We start from the raw sequence: 16,014 nt of genomic DNA on the forward strand, positions 1-16,014 counted from the left end.
AGTTTGAATTGGTCAGTTATTTATATCGGGTGCCAGATTCACACGACTAACCAGATGCCTCGACGTAAATTGTTGTGTTGCTCTCAGGATCATAGACATATAGTAAACGTCCATCGACGTTTAGTAATGGACATGCCTTAGCGGTCAGAATTGTGGTACAACAAAAGAAAGAGATGGAACAAAGTTTCGGACAATATCCATCTCTCTCACCATAGTGCGTTAGCGTGTCATGAAAGAGATAGTCCGAACCTTACGGCATCTCCCTCACTTTTAAAGCCAAGAAATTATTACAATGACATACGGCTAAGGCACGTCGGCACGTCCATTAATATATATCTATGTAAACGTCGATGCTCAGGATGACCTTAAAATATGAACTTTGCAATTCGTGCATTTCCGGTAAAATTCGTTTTGAGTGCTCCCTTCCGCCCTTGCTGCATTTGGAAGCTAGCCTTAAACCATAGATCAGTCATTTCGAGCCACGAGAATCAGATAATAATACAATTATGAGATAATATTCAGATAACATTAACAACATGGTTAAAGTCAAGTGTGACGGTTGAATTTGAAGTTCTAAGATAACTTTTGTAAATTTTAACGACTAAACTATAACTTACCTTTCAGAAGTGTAGTTATATACAATGTTATTGCAATTCGGTAAGCACCTATTTTATAAAAACTATCAATTATATATATACTATTCGACAGGTAGGTACGTCATCATAAGGTCGTCAGTCTTAAGCCTGGTTGGAAACGCACCTCCACTCCTTATTATCCTGAGCTAATCTTCGCATTTCCTTAAAACTAGAACATCCCACATCCTTAACTATTAACGAACAGTACTCCAACCTAGGTCTACCTCTACCCTTTCTAACTCCTGCTTCTGCTTCTAATATGTCTCTGACTAGACCTTCAAGCCTGAGAACACCCTACCAACCTATCTCGCCTATTTTTTATTGACTTCCATACAGTCCTCTGTTCTCCTATTCTTTCTAAACCTCTTCATTTCTAACCTTTTCTACCAACGTTATCCTCATCATTCGCCTATAACACCACATTTCGAAGGCTTCTAACCTTTTCTTTTCCGCCACGCCCACTGTCCATGTTTCGCACTCGTACAACGCCGCGCTCCAAACATACACCTTTAACATTCTCGAATTTATAAATTAACCGTTGGTGAGCATAGAAGTGGCTTCTTATTATTAAAAGCGGCTCGACCCTACGCTATTCTCTGCTTTATATCCGTACTACTAAATCCCTAAAATCAGTCACTTCTAATCTTTCTTTCACTCTTTCCCTACTTTTTCTTTCCTTGCATACCAGTATTTTTGTTTTACTTTTATTTATTTTCATACAATACTGTTTTGTCAATACCGCTTCCATTTTATTTAAAACTATCTCGTCCTTGCTAGATGTTATTACTGCTATATCATCTGCAAATCTAAGCATATTAATCTTTTGTTCCTCTACATTTGTCCCTACAGTTCTACTGTCTTTAATGACGTTTTAGATTAAAAAGTAGCTGTGACAGTGCATCCTTGACTGACTCCCTTCCTAATATTTAGTTTTCTACGTTGCTGCCCCAGCTCTATAACTACCTGTTGCACTTTATGCAAGCTATGTATGTACAATAAAAAAAAATGGATTGTCAAAATTCTAGGACAGTTGTATTACCTTGGATAATTAAAGACTTTTTTACAAAGAACAACAATATCAAGGCAAGCTTGCAAACGATGACCTAATTATTTTCAGGATCATTGCATAGGTCCGACTTAGGACAATTGCAAACGCAAATATGGATCACCTTCATGAATCGCGAACGTTGATTGAAGGGAGGCTCATATAATGCCTTCGTCTGTGAGAACTATAAAAATAAATAATTGCAAAATATTAATAACAAATTCTTGGCTTTTATGTAATATTTTTACATGATATTGCATTGTCATCGAAGATAAGTAGGTGGGGCAAGCAGAACGAATTAACTAAAGGCAAATGAAAATAAATTATCTTCATTGAACTTGGGATTATCTTAAAATGAAGTCGGATTTCTGCAATAATGAACTATATAGGATATCAAATATTAATATGAAAATTCATTTAATTTTCTCCCACTACAACTACCTCAAATTAATAAGGGAAAAATTTGTTGCTGTTGTCACACCCTTGCCGGTTGTAGTGGGAGAAAATTAAATGAATTTTTACATTAATATTTGATATTAACCCCTATTAAATGTCAAAGTGTTTCATATTTATAGTATATATAGGATAATTACCAATTTGAACCTGTGCGATCATCCTTAGCTTTCCGAAGTATTTTACTTTTGTAATTATTCTGTGGCTTAAATGAACATGTAATATTTTTTACTGGCTCATACCTTCTTAAATTGGAAATCCTCAGTTCTTTTAATTATATTAAAAAAGATGTATTATATTGTATAAAATATAGAAAAAGTTATTAAAAAGTAACGTGTAACCTAAAATGTGAAAAGAAAGATGTCCATGAAGTTAGCAGAGTAAAGTCAGCAGAATAAAAGGAAACATTACTAATAATTAAGTGTCAATTAAATGTTCAAATAAAAAAATTGTTTAAAAAATATCCTATGTTTTGCTAGCTTCAGATGAACTTAGCAGAGCAGAGTACTGCTAAACAGTTAAAAATAAATCTGATCGAGTTAAAACGAATTAAAAAATTAAATACTCCAATAAATAAATACAACGTGTAATTATACAACAAGTGAAACTTCTTCAAACACACAAACATACCGATATAGGGGTTAAGGAATTGGTTTAATGGTATTATTTATACACTATGAATTTAAATTTTACACTATATATGCCAAGTTGCCAGTAACGAACATTGCATTGAAGCGCGCTTACGGCTCAAGCGATCCCCATTACGAGACATCCGTTGCATGATTTCGTTACATAGCAACTCACATGAAACAAACTTACCCTACCGTGCGTAAAGAAGTTTCACTTCTAAAATATTGCTTCCTTCGTTTAAGAAATATCGCATGTTCTGCTAGCTATTTCAGCAAAGCGAGAGTGGTGACCAACAATTATATAAAAAGCAGTGTAATTGAATGAAGACGAATTGGAAATTTAAATGCTAATTAATTGCTTCAATAAAAAAAATGAATGCCCTTTTTTTTATACTGCCTGTTCTGCTAACTTCAGAAGAATTTGGCAGAACGGAGTAGTGATAAACAGTACACAATCAACCCTTATAGAATTTAATTTGGTCATATCTAAATTTCCAGGGTGTCCTTATTTATAACTATTTGAATCCACATAAAGTTGGCATTCCCAACCTATGACTAATGGATTTATTATTTGAATGTTATAGGAATAGCTTAAGATTTGCCCAGTTTCGGTACATTTGAAGACTTACCAACTACTACTATTAAGTCCATGTGTATGTTAGACATTTATTAGGTAGTGTTCATTACGGCCGAATTAGGATTACTTATACTATCCCTAAATTAGGTTCATTTTGTTAACCTAAGAAAACATTTCGCGTTGATAATACCACAATAAAACTGACGAAACACATGTTCGTCTTTAAAATAGGATGGTATATAGGAGTGAGGTTTTAAAAAAATATGAAAGTAGGAATTATTATGGTGAACATTAGGACTAAATTGTATTGTATTGGAAAGATACAACAGAACTTTTCCGTAAACTATGTAGAACAACATAAGCTAGCCCCATCTAGTATACATTGCTCTTCAAAATGTCTTCTTAGGCTAACATAAAATGAGCTTAAGAAGAAGGGTAGTTTGAGTAATACTTATTCGGTCGTAATGAACAATTCTTAGTAAATGCTTAAATTATACATGGAGTTAATTAGATGGTGGTTGGGAAGTCATTAAGCGGAGCGAAGTTGGATAAATATTGAGCTACCCCTATAACATTCAAATAACGAAATAACAATGGGAAATGGTTAATTTACGCTGATCCAAACAGTTCAGAGTACAACGGAAATATAGGCATAGTCAAAATAATTTCTAGTCGGGTTCAGTTTTAATTGTTTATCGATACTCTGCTCTGCTCAGTTCTTCATCTGAACATCTGAACCTAGTAGAAAATATTTAAGAAAAAAGGAGTAACAATTATTTTAATTGGGGCATTTAATTAGGGGGAGAGTACGATTTCCGTGGCGCCGCAATCTAACGAGTGTTTTGGCGTAATTGGCCCAAAATAAAACGAAAATGAAGAATAAAATTTTTCGATATCTCGCTTCGTTTTCGAGATATCGATACTTGAAATTATAACTTAAAGTTAGTTCAAGATTCGCTTGATAGAATAGATGGAGTTTAATACGACGTCTAAAATGAAGATTTTTGTTTTTTAAATATAAATCGAATGATTAAACACAAAGTATTTTTTTTAAATTTTACATAATTTACCTTAATATTTTAATGATATTATTATGTATTATCTAACATGATCACACATAATACAATCCAACCCAATTCGCAAGAATCTCACCCAACATGGCATGGCGCATGTTTGACAGGGTTAGGTTAAGTTATGTTATGTGAGGTTAGGATAAGTTAGGTTAGCATAGATTGCGCTGGATTGACTTGGGTTAGATTGTATTATGTTTGATCATGTAATGTTGCGTTGGTAAGGAAGGAAAAGTACGGCAAGGTGGCATTGCGCAAGTTTGGCCGGGTTAGGTTAGGTTAGGTCAGGTTAGGTTAAGTTAGGCTAGGTTAGCATAGATTGCACTGGATTGACTGGGGTTGGATTGTACGAGGGTGGATTGATAAGTTTCCGGCCTGACCAAGAAAAACAAGGTTTTTAAAATTTTTTTTTTTTTATTTCTCAACATAATCTCCTCCAAGGCTGATACATTTCTCATAGCGGTGTTCCAGTCTATTAATGCCATCTCTATAGACTGATTCGTCAAGCTCCTCAAAATAACCATTTACAGCTTCGATTACTTCTTCATTGTCCGCAAATCTCTTACCGCCAAGCCATTTTTTGAGATTAGGGAACAGAAAATAGTCACTCGGGGCTAGGTCTGGAGAGTAAGGAGGGTGCGGCATCAATTCAAACTTTAGATCGTTGATTTTAGCCGTCGCAACGATTGACGTGTGCGCTGGTGCGTTATCGTGATGAAACAAGATTTTTTTCTTCGCCAGATGAGGTCGTTTAATTTTCACCTCGTGGCTCAAACGTTGCAATAAGTCTGCGTAGTATTGACCAGTGATAGTATTACCCTTTGCAAGGTAATCAATGTATATAATACCTCTTGCATCCCAAAAAACAGTAGCCATAACCTTGTTCGCCGAAAAAATTGTTTTTGCCTTCTTTGGAGTTGGTTCCCCTGGTCCAATCCACTGTTTAGACTGTTCTTTGGTTTCAGGAGTGTAGTGGTGGACCCACGTTTCGTCAACGGTTACGAATCGACGCAAAAATTCGCTTGGATTACGCTTATACAATGACAAATTTGCGGTAGAAATGTTTTTTCGAATCAATTTTTGGTCGACTGTTAGCAAACGCGGCACCCATCTTGCACAGAGCTTTTCCATATGCAAATGTTGGTGCAAAATATGTTGCACACGTTCATATGACATCTTACAGGTCTCAGCTATCTCACGCACTTTCAATCTGCGGTCTCCCAGCACTATTTGATGAATTTTTTCGATCATATCTGGAGTTGTGACCTCAACGGGGCGTCCTGAGCGAGGCCCATCAGAGGTGCTCACACGACCCTTTTTAAACTCGGAAACCCACTGCTTAACGGTTGAATATGACGGGGAGGATGTCCCCAGTGTTGAGTCCATCTCTTTTTTAATTTCCTTCGGCGTTAACCCCTTCAAATAAAAGTATTTGATGACAGCACGATTTTCCTGCTTTTCCATTTTTACGAAAACCACAGAGGCGTCTTGTTCAGCGTGCTGTCAAACCTACACTAGCAAGGAGATCGGGCTGAAACTATAGCTACAAGCTATCCAAGGATGGTACTATAGAATGTCACCTCAAGGTAGGCCTAGTGGCGTCATCTCTTGGTTAGGCCGGAAACTTATCAATCCACCCTCGTATTATGTTTGATCATGTTAGATTACTTTGGTAAGGAAGGGAAGGTACAGCAAGGTGGAATGGCGCATGTTTGACCGGGTTAGGTTAGGTTTAGTTAGGTTAGGTTAGGTTAGGTTAGGTTAGGTTAGGTTAGGTTAGGTTAGCATAGATTGCGCTAGATTGACTTGGGTTGGAATGTATTATGTTTGATCATGTAATGTTGCGTTGGTAAGGAAGGAAAAGTACGGCAAGGTGGCATTGCGCAAGTTTGACGGGGTTAGGTTAGGTTAGGTTAGGTTAGATTATGTTAGGTTAGCATAGATTGCGCTCGATTGACTTGGGTTGGATTGTATTATGTTTGATCATATTAGATTGGTTTGGTAATAAAGGGAAAGTACGGCAAGGTGGCATGGCGCATGTTTCACCGGTTAGGGTAGGTTAGGTTTGGTTAGCATAGATTGCGCTGGATTGACTTGGGTTGGATTGTATTATGTTTGATCATGTTAGATTAGTTTGATAAGGAAGGGAAGGTACGTCAAGGTGGCATTGCGCAAGTTTGATCGAATTTTTCGAATTCAACTATCGATATCTCGAAAACGAAGCGAGATATCGAAAAATTTTATTCTTCATTTTCGTCTTATTTTGGGGCCAATTAACAAAATGGCATCTCCAAATCATGGCGCCACGGAAATCATACTCGTGCCTTTAATTAGCATTTAACTTTCCAAATTATCTTCATTCGATTAAATTATTTGTCACTATTCTGCTCTGCTGAGTTCGTGCAATACTTTTTTAAAAAAGGAAACAATAATTGTTTTATTAGCGCATTTAATTAGCACTTAATTTTTAGTATGTCATCTTTTGTTCTGCTGAGTTTGCTCTGCTAGCTTCATGGACGTGAAAGAGATATATTTAGTCAATCGATGGTAGCTCAGTGTATCCGTGTTAATGCAACGATCAAATTATACAGTAATCGTAAGGTACACCCTGCATTTGAAGTTCGTGAGCGTCAACGCTCGAACTATATCACCGCTGAGATGAAATCCTTGATTTTCATAGATGACAACCCCTAAAGTAGTACACGTGAAATAGCACGCAACGTTGACTACTCTCATATGATAGTGTGGCAAATCTTAAAGGAACGGTTGCTGCATTCTTATCATTTACAACAAATAGAAGCCTTGCAAGAAACTGATTTTCAGCTGCTACTAGATTTGTATTGGTAGTTTCGCCAGGAAAGTACTGCAGAGCCTATTTGTTTTCATAGTGTGTTATTTACGGATAAATGTTGTTTCACAAAATAACGGTAGTCAGTATTGGTGTAACTGTCGAACTTTTTTGCTCGATTCAGGAATAATTTTGGTAGATGTCTCGATGCCCGTCTTCTAAAACTAGATTCAAATTTCGAATGATTTTGTAATGTACCGATGCGAGTATTGTGTAAGAATAGTAACGTATCTTGGCGTTGTCTTTCGAACAAACTTAAAAATTTTTTGTTTCTTTTGTGTACTCACATGCTGAGGTTTTTAAATTGCATACTATCAACAATGAACAAATGTTTCTATTAATTCATTTATACCGTGGTAGGCATCTAAATATTATGTGTAGTAGCAGTTTTGTTGATGTTTTCAGCCGATACCGCTTGTCGGTATTGTTTTCATTCTCCATCGTTGTAGCTTCAGTTCAGGACCTGCTTCGGGATTCCTGATTTTTGTATCATGCTTATCGAGGAGTTACTACTTTTGAATAACACAACTAAGCATAATACCTACATACGTACGTGTACTACAAAATTTTTTCGAAATTAAAACCCCGTGCTGGAAGACAGGCTTCAAGATGTTTACTGAAATTATCTTGGAGTCGCCCAGAAACGTCCAGCAAATGGCGTATTTCATTTGCAGCGATCGTCACTGGGCTATACATATCATTTGTGTTGCGTACTGCGATTGGGTACATGCACTGTTTCATACATGATTCAAAGAATCGGTTTTCGGTGTTTAACTGAATTACGCCCCTCTGAAGATGGCAATTGTTCAAATCTAAACGATTTCGATTTATAAGCAAAAAGTAATGTAGTCATATTAATTGTATAACTGAAATTAATGTTTTATATTATACTTCGATTGTCGTAAATCTAATGATTTTATGCAAATGCAAACTTACTATTTTCTTATAAAAGCTTCCGTACTTCGGTGACAATTTTAGATAAAATAATAAACTTTTTAATTTCGACAGGTTCTTTAATACTAGTAGGAATATTATGGGGCGCTACAAACCCTCTTATAAAACGAGGATCAAAAGGAATTGTACATATAAAAGGAAATAACAAAATAAAGCAACTTCTGCTAGAATGGAAGTATTTATTTACGAACATTAATGTATGTATTAAATTACCATTTCAAATGCAAAAATATTTTTCCAATTTTGTAGTATATCATTCCACTTATAGTAAACCAGTTGGGCTCAGTATTTTATTTTTTTGTTCTACAAAGCTCAGACTTATCTTTAGCTGTCCCTGTAGCAAACTCTTTGTCATTTGTGTTTACTGCCATATCTGGATGGGCACTAGGAGAAAAACTTCCAGATAGAAGTAGGTACTCAATCAATGTTGTTTTCTGTTTAATACAACTAATTTATTTTAGGTGCACTATGGGGAATTGCTTTAATACTCCTTGGAAGCATGCTGTGTTGCTCAGAAAAACAACATCGTTAATTAAGTTTTTAACATAAGTAAAATAAATACTTAATAGAAAGCCTCTATCTCATCTATTTACTTAATAACAATTCAAACGTTACAAGGAAACAATACTTATTCTTTATTACACGAAAAACTTTTTGTCTAATCAATTATTGTACTTAATTTTTATTATTTGATCATGTAAATTAAGACTATTATTACTTAAATTGCTACGAATTTTTCGTACTTCCTAATATTTTACATTTATTTGTACCCTAAATTGAAAAAATGTAAAGATGTATCTGATCTTTATTAGTTCGCCTTATGAAGGTTAGTTTTAAATTTCTAAATAAAAGCTTTTTTACGTGTAAATTGACTAACTTTGAAAATACTTTGTACTATTCTAACTAAAAGGCTAAACATAACCAATAAAGTTTTTGTAGAGATATTCTTAAAGATAGAGTGAACATGATGAATAATAGTAGTTTTTAATATTGATGTTTTCGTGCTCTTCTTTTGTAAAATCATAATGGGCATAAAAACTAATGTGGCAGCACGGAAAGCACTTAACGTACATATATCTTACACTCACTATCGGAGTTAATTCAGTTTTCTAGCCTTTTAGGAGTTAATAGTGTTTTCTGTCCTGTTAATATTTACATCTCGTCGAGCTTCACAGTTTCATAACCCTTTCTACAAAAATATGCATCTATCTGTTGACTAGTTCTTTTCGTTAAATAAGTTAATATTCGCTTGTTTTGTGTATTTTTAGTGTCGTACGTATTTTATTTTAGTGCAAAGTAAAAATATCCGTGTCTTCTCCCAAAAATAGGAACAAATTAACGCATTAGTATATTCCAAATCTAGGAACATTTTAATTCTATTTTGGTGTTCGTACATCACTCAAACTTTCGTCTGTTTCTAAAGAAGATTCTATCCTTTGATTTTTCTCTTTAAATAGTAGAAAATTTTTCTTTAATTCTTCCAATTCTAACCGCAATTCATTTAATTGTTCTTGATTACTTTCGGAATAATCGGAATTTTTATTATGACTAGTGTCATTTTTAAGATCTTTCAAATAATCAGATAAACCATAAGTATATTTTACATACGAAGCTTCGTGTGGTGGACTGTGGCGAACATAATAGGGGTTTCCTTGTTCATGTTCATCGTTTTCTAAAGAGCTTGATAATACTGCGCGCGAATAAACCTTATTATGAACGTTCATTTGCTGAATATCCACGTTAGCTGGCGACTGATTCTGAATGGCTTGATTTGAGAAATCAAATGAAGAAGGCTGGTTATTTTGTCTTAGTGGAATTGGAGTGGATGACGGCAGGATTCCTAAGTAGCCATTTGGTTTTGATGTTGTTGGCTGTTCGCTTAAGGGGGCGCAGTGTGAAACTCCATGAATTCTTGTGTAATTCGCTTCCATTTCTGCAATTATTTCGGCAAGAGCAGCATCACAAAGTATGGGGTTGTCTATATTACAAAAAAAAATCGTATATTAATGTTCTGGACATTACGATAGTATAATAGATTCATAGTCACATGCAACGAGTACTTTCATTTTCTATCGATAAATATCAATAAGTATGTTAAGTGTCCCCCAGGCCGTGGAGCTAACGTGCTTATATGATTATATTTATTGGTGGCTGAAATAGCGAGTCAGTTAAATGCGAAATGTAGTGCAGAATTTTATGCAGAGTAGATTTCGCATCGAAAACGGACTAGATTAGAAATTACAAAAAGAAATGAAAAAATGTCAATTTCGAACATGTAATCTCCTTTCATATAATCTTAAAAAAGTCTGCGTCACTACGAATTTTTTAATTATTTAATTTATTTTTGAAGTGAAACTTCTATATAGACCTGGTAAAAAGCATTACGGCCGCGTGGAGGGTATATCGCGTGGTGGCGGAGGGAGACAAAGGCTGACGACGAGGGAAACGACTGTTCAGATATGATGCGCAGCCGCGCAAAAAGCGGGGAGTCCGCTAGAGTACCGGCGGCGTGTGCTGTTGTTTCCTTACCTCTGCTCTCCACGTGGCTGGGCATCATTGCCATTATTTACGGTATGTGTAAAAACCAAATCATAATTTGCAGTAAGCCTGTGAAAACGAAATGTGTGCTGGGACACATAGTACAAGTGAAACTTCAACGGACAAGTGCAAAAACGAATGGCAACAAAATTTTTACTTGAGCAAGTTCTACACTACTTTCTCCATTTAATCAATTAACAAATATAGCAATGTCAGCCCCAATATACTTATACCAAATATCAAGAAAAATTTCATCCAATCAAAAAGCTACTTTATTGTCTTATCCTACAGTGAGTGGCATTTTATGCACACTGAAGTAAAGAGACGATATAATTTTATTGATTAAAGAAAATTAATTTTGATTTTTGGATCTTAAGATTTTTTGAAATTCCAAACGTTTATACAGGGTGTACCAAGCAAGTGGGTTTGTTCAATAACTGCTTTACAGTTGAAGATTTCAAAAAAAGTTTCTTATAAAAGTGGTACCATATAAGTATATGCATATCCTAAAAATTATTTTCGATTGTACAGGGTGTCCCATTTTTCCTGGAGACAACCTAACTTCGTTTCTTCAAATAGAATGCCGCATTTATTAGTGCATTTATGAATTCTTAGTTAAATTTAAATATCACTTTGTTAATTTTATATTATGTCTAAGATGCATCAATTTCCAAAAAATTCACGCTAAATCAATAAAAAGGTTGTTGCAGTGATCTGCGCCATTTCGAATATCTCCGAAACGGAAGCAGACACAGGTGTGCTATTTTCACATATAGCTTGTGGAAGAAATGGCCTACTATTTCCACTATTGACGCAAGCATGTTCTTTTCAAATTCATTGAAATATACCGCTTCCAAAATAAATTATTTCGAACTGACATAACTATTTTTTTAAATGGAATGCCATATTTTTTGTCAGCTCATCATGTGCAAAATTTTATTTCCTTTCGTCCAATATAAATAAGGATGCTACTATCTACGTCTAACACTTTTTGAGAAAATATTTGGACGAAAGGAAATAAAATTTTGCATATGATGAGCTGATAAAAAATACAGCATTCCATAAAAAAAAATAATAATCTATATTAGAAGCAGTAGATTTCAATGAATTTGAAAAGAACATGTTTGCGTCAATAGCGGAAATAGTAGGCCATTTCTTCTACAAGCTATATGTGAAAATAGCACACCTCTGTCTGCTTTCATTTTGGAAATATTCGAAATGGCGCAGAGCACTGCAACAGCCTTTTTATTGATTTAGTGCGGATTTTTTGGAAATTGATGCATTTTATGTAGTTAACAAAGTGGTATAAAAATGCAATAACAAATGAGGTATTCCATTTGGTATATATGGTACCACTTTTGTAAGAAACTTTTTTTGATATCTTCAACTGTAAAGCAGTTACTGAAGAAGCCTGCTGCAAAAACATCATCAAAAAGGAATGGAAAATAAATATGTGATCCATTGTATTTGAATGTTAATTAAACGTATTTAATTGCAGATTATATTGCTTAAGTTTTAGTTACTTTAAATTAGTTCTTCCGCCCTATCAGTCACTGTGAGCTCGAAACTGTTAGCACTATTGCTTCCAGAGTTTGAAAAATAAAATTTAAAGGAATTGTTTGTAAATAGGTATGCAACACATCGTACACTTCAGCATAAGAAATTGCTGATACTAACTTTCATTTACGTAATACTACTTTGACCTGTGCTGACAGCACTCATAATTTCTTTTATATATAATATTTTAAAATTATATTGTAGCGAGCACGAGCGTGTTTGTGTGCGATCGGGCGCACGTGTGCGTGAACGGCTTATCGATTCGCCGACTAGCCGCGGGCGCCTTTCTTCATGTGCGCCGTATTTGTAAATGTGTGTGTCGTACCTGCGTTCTGGGAAAGCAGTTAAACAGTTCAAAGAAAAAATAAACTATCCGGATGTTTCCAGAAGGTTCCCGAAAGTAAACAAAAGAGTATTTAAAGGAAGAGACGATCGCCGAGAGAAGAAGAAATAAATTGACCGTTGCAGAAGTGAATCCAGAAATAAATTGACAGTGATAGCAGTGAAATAAATAGCGCAGTGAATAGTGATATATCAACAGTAGTGTAAATAAATAGAATAATTCATAACCTAACTTTAGTAATAATTTAATACTGGTTTTAAGTTCTTTAATAATTAGTGTAAATAAATCGTTTTTGTCGTTATCAGTCTTCAAAGTTAATTTTGTTAAACCCACGATCATTACAATATATAATATTTTAAAATCGTTTAAAGAAAATGTAGTTCATACCTTGTAAATATACTTTTAAATAAACTCCTTTGTTGCAGCGAGTTTTACTGACTAGTTGTCTTCCTAATGCAACGATTTGATTATTGGACAGATCTGCCCAGCATAGTATAGGAAGTCCATGGAAATCTCTATCTAATATTGTTAATTTATTGTGTCCCGCCACTAGGTCAGACAGAGAAGGCAAAAACGTCTAAAAGATTCATCAAAATAAATATACTTACACTAAATAATATTAAAAAAGAAAGTACCTTGCTCATTTCATTCAATGTTGTAAGTTGATTATATGAAATGTCCAAAATCACTAGTTGATCTAAACCAATAAAGTCATCAGGAGAAATTGTAGATATTTTGTTATGACTCAAATCGAGTTTTACTAAACTTGGAAGGCCCGACAATGCACCATTTAATAATTGCAAATGATTGTGATTTAAATTGAGTTCGGCGATTTTTGTTTCCCAATCAACTAAATTCTAAAAAAAATATGTAAGTTTATTAGTATTAAAATAAATCTCTTACCACCCCTTACAGCAGTAGGTCCTTGCAAAATTTTTATCCTATTGTGTGACAGATCCAGTTTTTTTAAAGATTTCAGTCCTTTAATTTCTTCAAATGAAAATTCTGTCAAATAGTTGTGTGTTAAATTAACAACTTCAACTTTGCTTAACGGTAAAAATGCGTTGTTAATAGAACTTATACGATTGTGACCCAAAAGCAACGTCTCTAATTTGTGCAATTCAGCAAATGTCTCTCCAGAAATCTAAATGAAAAGTATAGTAATCATTAGTATACCTTTTTTACGGAGGTAAACGCATAAATTAGTATTAAAAGTAAGTAAAAATACGAAGTTATAGAAATCAATACATTCCTACAGTTGCATCATATAATATGAGTAATAATTAAAAAAGAAAACCAATTAGTTAAATTGAGGCACTTTGTTTCTCGTTACTAATAATGATTATACATTAGTTCGACGATTATGCCACCTATACTCTTACGCACGTATCGTCGGTTTGCTGCTGTTACCTCCTCGTAGCTTAATGATAGACTACTGGTCCGTAAAACCAGGGGCCAGGGTTCGATTCCCGGCGAGGAAGAGACAGATACAACAATTTTTCTCCAGTAAGTGGAAGGTTAGAAACGTTCAAAATGTGGTGTTAAAGACGAGTAATAAGAATATCATGGATAGAGAAGGTTAGAAATAAAAGAAATAATAGCAGAATAGAATACTCTTTGGTAGTCAATAAGAAATAGACGAGATCTCTGGCATAAAGGACTAATCAGAAACCTATACTTTTATGGAGATTCTAAGATTAGCCCACGATAGGAAAGAGTAGAGGTGCGTGTCCAACCAGTTTTAGGATGACGACCTTATGATGATGATGATGAATTGGAGGTTATTTGAAGTGGGTAAAGTTAATCTAAAAAATTAATTCACTAATACATTGAATCCAATCAAACTCTACATGAGTCGATCAAATAAGAAGCTATTGAAATATATCTAGAAACATTTAAGGTAGGTAAATATTTAAATATTGATAAAAAACTGCTAAATCTAAAGAAGTATAGAAACTTCTAAAAATCACGAAAAAATATTAATTACCACCGGCAAGCGGGGTAGTAGTAACCTTGATATTGAAACTGGAAAATGGGTCAGTTATCTCAAAGTCAAGTTCAAATGAGAGCCCTTATTTTTTATGCAACGCATGTTAGAGGTCTAGATGATCACCAAAGGGTCATATCAAAATCAAATGAGTAAATGACTTTATTAATACGTTTCATAGAAAAAATTTCATTACATACGTATCTACCTGAATAAAAAAAAGTCGGGAATGAAATCCGACAGATTCAAGGAGGTTAAATTAAAAATCTAACGAAGGATTAGGATTACTTATTTAAACGGATGTCATCTATACATTTTTTATTTTTGTTGTGCACGTGGATTCGAAATTTAAATGGTTTCTAAACTCTTCTACAAGACAATCGCAGTGCGGCTAATAGGCTGGAACGTTGTTTTCTCTATTTTACGTGATTATGGCATTCGAAACCGTTTCTCTTTCACCCTCAGAGATATGCGTAAGCTCTCTTTCATGGTTTTAAAGTTAGGTAGGAACTCCTTGAAAATTTAAGTCTATATAACTGACCAAAAAATTATTGAATGATACTATTTTAGTGAGTTTATTAAAGATGTACTTCGTTTACGTATTCCTTTGTCTTCCGATTCCTGCAAAATCTACACTTTTTGAAATCGATAAGTTTGATACCTATGGATGCTTTTAAAATTGTAGAAAATGCACTTATATAGAAGAAAACCAACCAGTTACCCTAAATGAACCTATTCTATCTAGAGATAATTTGATTTAATTTAGTACGGTGTGTACACATAAATATATAAAATAGAGATCATATATGGAAATGATGAACATTAAAATAAAAAGTCGTATATGTAACTCATGCGAAAATAACAACAAAATGTACAACATAATAAAAATGCTTACTAAAACTAACCTCCGAAATTTGATTATGTTCCAGCTGTACCCTCTGCAATTCTCTGAGTTTGGCTAATGTTGTTCCTAAATTAGTAATTGCATTATTGTTCAAAAATAGCGATTGCAGTCGCTGGTAATTTTTAATTTCATTGGGCACTTGTTCTAAGTAATTATGGGCCCCATGTATCATAATTAGATCGGGAGCAAACGGGGGCAATTGTCCCTCCAAAGTAGTCAAGTTGTTATTGTTTACAAACACCCATATCATTCCCGATAGAGGCACTAATGTTCCATTTAAATCAGAAATTAAATTGCGACCTAAGTGAATTTTTCCAACTGTGCTTGGAATGCTACCTACTTCCAATCTTGTAATGTTGTTTCCCGCAAGAACCAGATGCTGAAGGTAAGGAAGACTCTGAAAACACAATATTTTTTTATAGTAAAGATACGTATGAATAATCTTAATATAAAGATAACAAAACTAATTAAAAA

At 34.3% G+C, this 16,014-nt stretch overlaps 2 protein-coding genes across 3 annotated transcripts in view; one reads left to right on the plus strand and one right to left on the minus strand.

Annotated features, from left to right (window-relative positions):
• The first annotated feature begins 457 nt into the window (after positions 1–457).
• On the plus strand, positions 458–8,761 carry LOC108739528 (transmembrane protein 234 homolog). Of its 2 annotated transcripts, XM_018473455.1 has the most exons (4): positions 464–657; positions 8,266–8,408; positions 8,461–8,620; positions 8,673–8,761. In XM_018473455.1, the coding sequence occupies exons 1-4, from the start codon at positions 642–644 to the stop codon at positions 8,741–8,743; spliced, it is 390 nt and encodes a 129-aa protein (XP_018328957.1). In that variant the 5' UTR covers positions 464–641; the 3' UTR covers positions 8,744–8,761. The 2 variants fall into 2 exon arrangements, with proteins under 2 accessions (XP_018328958.1, XP_018328957.1); XM_018473456.1 differs by having other exon boundaries at positions 458–657; positions 8,461–8,761.
• A 103-nt stretch (positions 8,762–8,864) lies between these two features.
• The window catches only part of LOC108739527 (insulin-like growth factor-binding protein complex acid labile subunit), a 51,358-nt gene continuing 44,208 nt past the window's right edge, over positions 8,865–16,014 (minus strand). Inside the window, exons 3-7 of the mRNA XM_018473454.1 lie at positions 15,542–15,937; positions 13,563–13,793; positions 13,285–13,506; positions 13,037–13,226; positions 8,865–10,189 (exon numbers count right to left, since the gene is read on the minus strand). Coding sequence (XP_018328956.1) covers positions 9,588–10,189; positions 13,037–13,226; positions 13,285–13,506; positions 13,563–13,793; positions 15,542–15,937 — 1,641 coding nt within the window. The 3' untranslated portion in view covers positions 8,865–9,587. The remainder of the gene's footprint in view (positions 10,190–13,036; positions 13,227–13,284; positions 13,507–13,562; positions 13,794–15,541; positions 15,938–16,014) is intronic.

The sequence above is a fragment of the Agrilus planipennis genome, unplaced genomic scaffold (assembly GCF_000699045.2).
Source record: "Agrilus planipennis isolate EAB-ADULT unplaced genomic scaffold, Apla_2.0 scaffold58, whole genome shotgun sequence".
NCBI classification, from domain to species: Eukaryota; Metazoa; Arthropoda; class Insecta; order Coleoptera; family Buprestidae; genus Agrilus; species Agrilus planipennis.

What these genes read in the sequence shown, in the direction of transcription:
- LOC108739528 (XM_018473456.1), top strand. An exon ending in ATTTATTTACGAACATTAAT is followed by an intron (nt 8,409 to 8,460) that starts GTATGTATTAAA and finishes CCAATTTTGTAG; the next exon opens with TATATCATTCCACTTATAGT.